The sequence below is a fragment of the Elephantulus edwardii genome, unplaced genomic scaffold, assembly GCF_000299155.1.
Source record: "Elephantulus edwardii isolate Elephantulus edwardi_28Jun2011 unplaced genomic scaffold, EleEdw1.0 scaffold00239, whole genome shotgun sequence".
NCBI lineage: Eukaryota > Metazoa > Chordata > Mammalia > Macroscelidea > Macroscelididae > Elephantulus > Elephantulus edwardii.
Genome location: NW_006399989.1, coordinates 1,006,816 through 1,014,119, shown reverse-complemented (window position 1 = coordinate 1,014,119; position 7,304 = coordinate 1,006,816). Strand labels below are relative to the sequence as shown.

Sequence of the window (7,304 nt, the reverse complement as noted above, 5' to 3'; positions counted from 1 at the left end):
TGGCGCAGGACAGAGCAGGGTTTAGAGCTGTTGTGCATAGGGTCGCTATGAGTCGGAAACGACTCGATGGCACATAACAACAACAACAACAACAACATATTGTTTCACTTTTCTCCCTGCCCACCCCTCCCCTCCAGTTTACTCTTCTCTTTGAAAGTAAAATTCCTTCATTCCTATACAATCCCCCTGCCCCTGCCCCTGCCCCGAGTACACTCCACTATGCAACCTTCATTCTGGACTCTAGTGATAACCTTAATACCCTATCATATATCGCTTTTAAACTGTTCTCTCCCTCATCTGTTTTAATGCAGTATAATTCTATTAACTTCTATTGAAATAGGATTGCTGTTGTTGTGTATCAACTCACAGCTGACCTTTGAGCGGGTTTCCAGAAGTAGTAAATTACATGGGAGGAGACTGCTCATCTTTCTCCTGTGAAGCAGCTGGTGGATTTATACGGCCTGATTTAGGGATTACAGTGCAGGTTTACTGAATTATATAAATATGTAACCATTTTCTTTAAATAGCAAATAACATGAAATCTGAAGTTGGAAGTTAGAAGTTTGAATCTTGCCTCCTCAATTTAGTGACTGTATTATCATGAACAACTCAAAGAGTCTCATTTTCTTCACCTGTTAAATGGTGAAAATTCTACCTTCTGAACAGGGCTATTGGGCCTATACATGAGACACTATAAATGGAAGCATCTAGCTTACAGCAGATGCTCAATAAATACCTAAGCTGCAAGAGGTGATATAAGGAGCTAAGGGAATACTGAGAGGGGGAAAATGTGAAGATTCACTTCTAACTGCTTTGAGAGTGACTGAGTATATTACACAGGTTACAACATGATTGAAACTTCAAGGGAAGGCAAATGTTCTCATCCAAGGATACAAGTCTTGCTCTGGCCCCATGCATATTTTCTTTGATCCTAAACCATACCTACTGTGTAATCTGTGGAAGCATCAGCCTGAAGATCTGAGTTTTGAGGTTCTAAGTCAAGCTGAGATAAGTCAAGTGCCTATGGTGCTAGTACATACCTGCTGGGCTAGCTTTGCAGCTGCGGCAGCCAAGCCTGTCTCAATAGAGGCAACCCGGGTCCCCTCACGCACAGGACGGTCCTGCTTTGGTAGGGTTGGTGTCACACGGGCTGCCAAAGGAAAAAGAATGAGAAGGTATCACTCTCTTTCTTGTCTAGCTGAAAAAAATTTATCTGAATGTCAACTATTTTCCTTATTTCCCTGAAAGGTGGTTTGATTGGTCTTTTTGCTTCTAGTTTTTTTAAAAAGCCAGCTCTTAGAAGGGTGCAACAATGAATGAATGGAATTCCAAAATCTCTGTAGATGTTCATTGAAATGAAAAATAAACAAACTAAATTTTAAAAAAAAAGCCAGCTCTTGCGTTCTGTAGATAAAAAGCTAATCCATAAATGCCTAAAGCACACACTGGAGAAAGGATCAAAAGTATTCTCCCTAAAACGGCATTTCTATGTCCTGCTCCTAGCCTACTTACCCCCATCTCCCCATCTTATTTCTATACCAACATCTATAGCCTCTCCAGACGCCTTAATTTATTCCAATTTACTCACACCCTTTCTTCTCCTGTGTCTTTAGCCTCACCATCCACACTGTCTAGAGTGCTCTTTCAGTCACCAACTAAAAAACTTGGTATCCTTGAAATAATTCTATACAAAACCTTTAGAACCTTTTTGGCTCACATCATCTCTCTTTGCTAAACTTATGATCTATATAAGTCACTTGAGATATATCACATGCCACATTCTTTTACTCTCTAATATTGATGTGTGTTATTCCCCACCCCCACCAATTAGGCTATGAGCTCCAGAAGAAGACTTTATTTCCCTATAATCCCTTTTTACTTCATTAACAACTTTGAATCAATAAATATTTATTTTGATTTTTTATTAAGAAGGATATTTCAAATAACCAAACAATCTCAGTTGGCGGAATAAGCTCTAATGCCAGTTAATAAATGTAAAAGGAAGGATATAATTAGAAAATCACAAGTTTGCCTCTGAGATAATTTTCTAGATTCAAGAAGAAAAATCTAATTTTATAATAGTGAGATCAGAGGATCATCACCTTTAAGTATTTAACTTAATAGTGGGGCAATTCAACTTCATATGTCACCAAATGAAAGAGGAAACTTATAGCATCATTTGGAAGTAGTTTTTCTAAAGACTCCAAATCAAGCAATTCTTTGATAATAATTCCAGTTTTTAGGGTCAGAGGAATAAGTTAAGTGACAGCAGAAGACAACAACCAAATAATCTAAAAGACATATGTTTCTTCAAAAAGAATCATAAAGAAATAAATTGTTGTTAGGTGCCTTTGAGTTGAATACAACTTATAGTAACCCTATGAACAAAAGATCAGAACCCTGCTCTAATCCTGTGCCATCCTTACACTTCCTGACATAAAAGATAGGCCCACTGCAGCAGTCACTGTGTCAATCTACTTGGTTGAGGGTCTTCCTGTCCTTCGCCGATCTAGCAACATATTCTCCAAGGAATAGCCCCTCCTACCAACATGCCCAAAATATGTAAATAGAAAAATCTAAAAGGTGAGACACAGTATAGGACATTGATACAGTAAATAATTCTCTGAATTAAGAGAGATTCAAAAGGCACAACAACCAATGCCATGTGGACCTTGTTTAGATTCTTATTTAAACAAACCAACTGTAAATATATCACTTTATTTTTCTGTTAGACAATTAAGGAGAACTGATTATGAACTTGTTAATAAAGCAATCAAGGAATTATGGTTAATTTCATCATGTGTGATAATAGGATTGTGATTATGTGAAGTGCACACATTTTTTTAGAAATGCACACAGAAGTATATATGATAAAATGATAAAACATGTGGGATTTTATTCTAACTATTCTCTATTTTTTACTAAATAAAAAGCCACCATATAAAAAAAAAGAAGGTGGTGGTGGTAGTGATCTAGATTTCAAAAACTTCTTAGTAGGCTAGCTATGGTTATTATTACAAAGAAAACTTATATATAAACAGCATGCAGACACTAGAACTGGCAACTCAGAAGGATAAAGATGACATGAAAATTATTTGAAACAAATTGAACAAAATGCTAGTATATAAATTTTGGGTCATCAATATTTGGACATTTTTTATATTAATCTCTATGATTTTGTATGTGTAGAACTTTAAAATTATGATCCAAAATTCTTTGATATTTTTTCCTATTGATGTTGTAACAGTGGTGTAAGCACAGTAGATTGTGAAGATGGGAAACCACTAGCTAGTGTTTCATTCTATTGTATATAAGGTCACTATGAGTTAAATCTGACTCCATGTCATCTAATAGCAATAATATACTTTGTAAGATATAATACTATGTTTATTAAAGAAAAAGAAATCTGAGAGACACATACTAAAGTTATTTATGATGAGATATCCTTAATGGGTGATGGTGGCATACTGGTTAAACACTAGGCTGTTATAAAAAAAGGGTTGGTGGTTCAAACCCACCAGTCATTCTCTGAGAGAGAAATGTGACAATCTGCCTTGCATTAATATTTATAGCCTTGGGAATCCTATGGGACAGATCTACTCTGTCCTACAGGGCTTCTGTGAATCAGAGTTGAGTTGATAACAAAGGACTTCAAGAACTTATAAAATGTTATTCCTCCATAAATGGACGCCTCCCCAAACCTGACAAAACCTGTCAGAATTAATGTTTTAATTCATTAAATAGTAACTGAACATCTAGGTAGATGCATGGTGAGTAATTAGGTACAGTGATGGGCAAAAATAAACAAGATTTCTACCCTTAAGGTGCTTCATATTATAGTAACTTGGAATCTTTTCACAAAAGTTATAGTTGATATTATGTTTTATTCCTAATTATGGTGGCCAGGACTTTTGGAAGGATACTAAATAGAGATGCCTATATGGGCAACTTTGTCTTATTCCTGAATATTATAGAATAACTGAATTGAATGCTTCTTATTTTTTTTTAAGAACTCAAAATGTAGGTCATGTTGAAAATGTGATAAAATTATTAGCTTTTTCTCTAGAGAAATACATATATGTGAAAGCATTTATATATAATTTACATACAATTGTAGGAGATTCAAAAACCCAAAGTTCATGGACATCAACTAAAGAAAATCCATTCCACAGTTTAATCTATTGGTTTGGGTTAGTTGGTCTTCCATTTGGCTTTTTTGAAAAGTATACCTACCTACCAGGCTAAGGAAACCATTTGCCATCTAATTAAACACAGGAATGGGAGGTAAAAGAGAAGGGAGTAAAAAGAAATAATAAGTTGGGTAAAGGCAATACAATAAAAGAGGTTGATGAGACATTATGGTTAATTAATTACATTAATAAATGGTAATATAATATTAAATAATGAAAAAGGTATCTTTAACAAAAATACTATTTTCTTTTGGTTTTATATTAGTGAGTGTACACAGCAAATTAGACTTTTATTTGATAATTAAAAGCAATTTTTTCAAAGCTCTGGAGTTTTTAATTTGTGGTTTTGAAGTTCCTTGCCTCAATCATAAATATTGCCGGTAGGACCCATAGTGACCCTATAAACAACATATCTGATCCCTGTCCCATCCTCACATTTCCTGATATAAATAGAGCCTATTGCGGCAGCCACCCATGTCAATCCTCCTGGTCAAGGGTTTTCTTTTCCTTGATGACCTTCTACCTCTGAGCACTTTGTCCTTCTCCAAGGAATAGCTCCTCCTATCAACATACTCGAGGTATGTGAGGCAAAGCCTCACAATCTTTGCCTCCAAACTGCACTCTCTCCAAGACATAATTGTTCTTTTGGCAGTCGATGGAATGTTCAGTATTCTTCTCCAACACCATAGCTCAAAGTCATCAATTCATCTGTCATCCTTATTCATTGTCTAGCTCTCATATGCATAAGGACTGATCAGAAAGGCCATGGCCTGAATCAGACAAACCTCACTCCTAAAAAGTGACATCATTACTCCTCAATAATTTTCAGACTTTACCAGTGAAATACGTCTCCTGATTTCCTGACTGCTGGTACCATGGATGTTAATTATGGATCCAAGTAAGATGATATTGTTGACACTTTCACTTTTTTCTCCATCTATCATGATGTTGCTCATCAGTCCAGTGGTAAGAACCAATGCTCAAAAATCCATATTGAAGGCTACATTCTTTGAGCTTATGTAACAAGTCCTCCTCACTTTCAGAAAGCAAGGTTGTGTCATCTGCATAATGCAGGTTATTGATGAGTCTCCCTCCCATCCTGATGCCACATTCCTCTTCGTCAAGTCTAGCTTCTCAAATAATTTGCTCAACATACAGATTGAATAGGTATGGAGAGAGAATACAACCCTGACAAACTGCTTTCTTAATTTTAAACCATGTTTTTTTGCGATGGGAAAGTCTGCTGTTAGGGACCTCCCAAAATACTCAAGAGCAACGGTGTATCTCTGGAGACTAAGGTGCATCTGGTATAGGCCATGGTCTTTGCAATCACTTGTTATGCATCAGAGAGCTGGACAATGACCATGGAGGAGAGGAGAATTGATGCTTTTGAGCTTTAGTGTTGGAGAAGAGTGCTGAGGGTGCCATGGACTGCTAAGAAAACAAACAGATTCATCCTGGAGAGGGTTAAATCTGGCTGCTCCTTGGAGGCAAGGATTCTGAGGCTTCGTCTCACATACTTTGGTCATGTTGTAAGGAGAGACTGGTCCTTGGAGAGAGACATCATGCTTGGGAGGGTGGAGGGCAGGTACAGGAGGGGAAGGCCCTCTGCAAGATGGATTGATTTGGTGACTGGGGCAATTGGGATGAGTGTGTCGGAGACAATGAGATTGGCACAGGACAGAGTTTAGAGCTGTTGTACATAGGGTCGCTATGAGTCGCAAGTGACTCAACGGCACATAACAACAACAGTGTTCCCTTGCTCTGTCCTAACAACAGCCTCCGAGTCTAGATCTCGCGTGAGCACAATTAAGTGCTTTTGGATTTCCATTCTTCTCAATCAAATGCCTTTGCATAGTCAATAAAGCATAAACAAGACATTCATCTGGTATTCTTTACTTTCAGCCAGGATCCACCTGACATCAGTTATGACATCCCTGGTGCCATGGCCTGTTCTAAATCCTGCTTGAATTTCAGGCAGTTCCCTACTGTTCTAGCCATTTTTTAAATTATCTTCAGCAGTAGTTTGCTTTTATATGATATTAATGATATTGTTTGATAGTTTCCACATTCTGTTGGATCACCTTTCTTGGGAATGTGAATAAATATGGACCTCTTCTTCCTGGCATAGACTGGTGAGTGCATCCAGGGCTGAATCTGTTAACTGAAACTAGTAAATTGGTATCACATTGATTCCTGGAGCCTTATTTTTTTGCCAACGCTTTTCAATGCAGCTTCCACTTCCTTCTTCATTGCCATTGGCTCCTTCTCTCATGGTACTTCCTGGAATTTTTCAGCATCAGTCAGTTCTTTTTGGTTCAGTAATTGTGTGTATTCCCTCCATCTTCTTTGATGCTTCCTGGGTCATTCAATATATTGTCCATAGCATCTTTCAATATTGCAACTTGAAGTTTAAATTTGTTTTCAGTTCTCTCAGCTTGAGAAATGCAGAGTGAGTTCTTCCCTTTTTATTGTCCAATTCTGCTTCTTGTCCTTATAAGCCACTGAATTGCGTGTGACTCATAGTGACCCTATGTACAAAAGCTCTAGCCAGAGCCAGTCTCACTGACTCCTACACTCCTAATTACATTGCCCCAGTAAAGCATGATGTCCTTCTCCAAGGACTGATATTTCCTGGCCACGTGCCCAAAGTATGTGAGACAGATATTCAAAATCCTTGCCTCCAAGGAGCAGCTTGGTTTCAGTCTCTCCAAGATAGATCCATTTATAATCTTGGCAGTCCATGGTATGTTCAATATTGTTCTCCAGCACCACAACTCAAAGGCATCGATTCTTTTCCTGTCATCCTCAGTACTTGTTCAGCTCTCTGATGCATAGCAAGTAATTGCGAAGACCATGGCCTGGATTAGGCACATCATATTCTCTAGTGAGACACTGTTGGCTTTTCAGTACTCTGGAGAGGTCCCTGACAGCAGATTTTCCCAGTTCAATTCATCTTTTGAATTCCTGACTGCTAGGGATATTATAGCTAATGTTAGATGGATCTTGGCAGAAAGCAAATACCAGAAGAATGTCTATCTGTGCTTCATTGACTATGCAAAGGCTTTTGACTGTGTGGATCACAACAAGCTGTGGCTGACTCTGAGAAGAATG

At 37.7% G+C, this 7,304-nt stretch overlaps 1 protein-coding gene across 1 annotated transcript in view; it reads right to left on the bottom strand.

The window, feature by feature from the left end:
• PHF8 (PHD finger protein 8) overlaps positions 1-7,304 on the bottom strand; it is a 213,742-nt gene that overhangs the window by 11,054 nt on the left and 195,384 nt on the right. Inside the window, exon 20 of the mRNA XM_006898883.1 lies at positions 1,041-1,150. Coding sequence (XP_006898945.1) covers positions 1,041-1,150 — 110 coding nt within the window. The remainder of the gene's footprint in view (positions 1-1,040; positions 1,151-7,304) is intronic.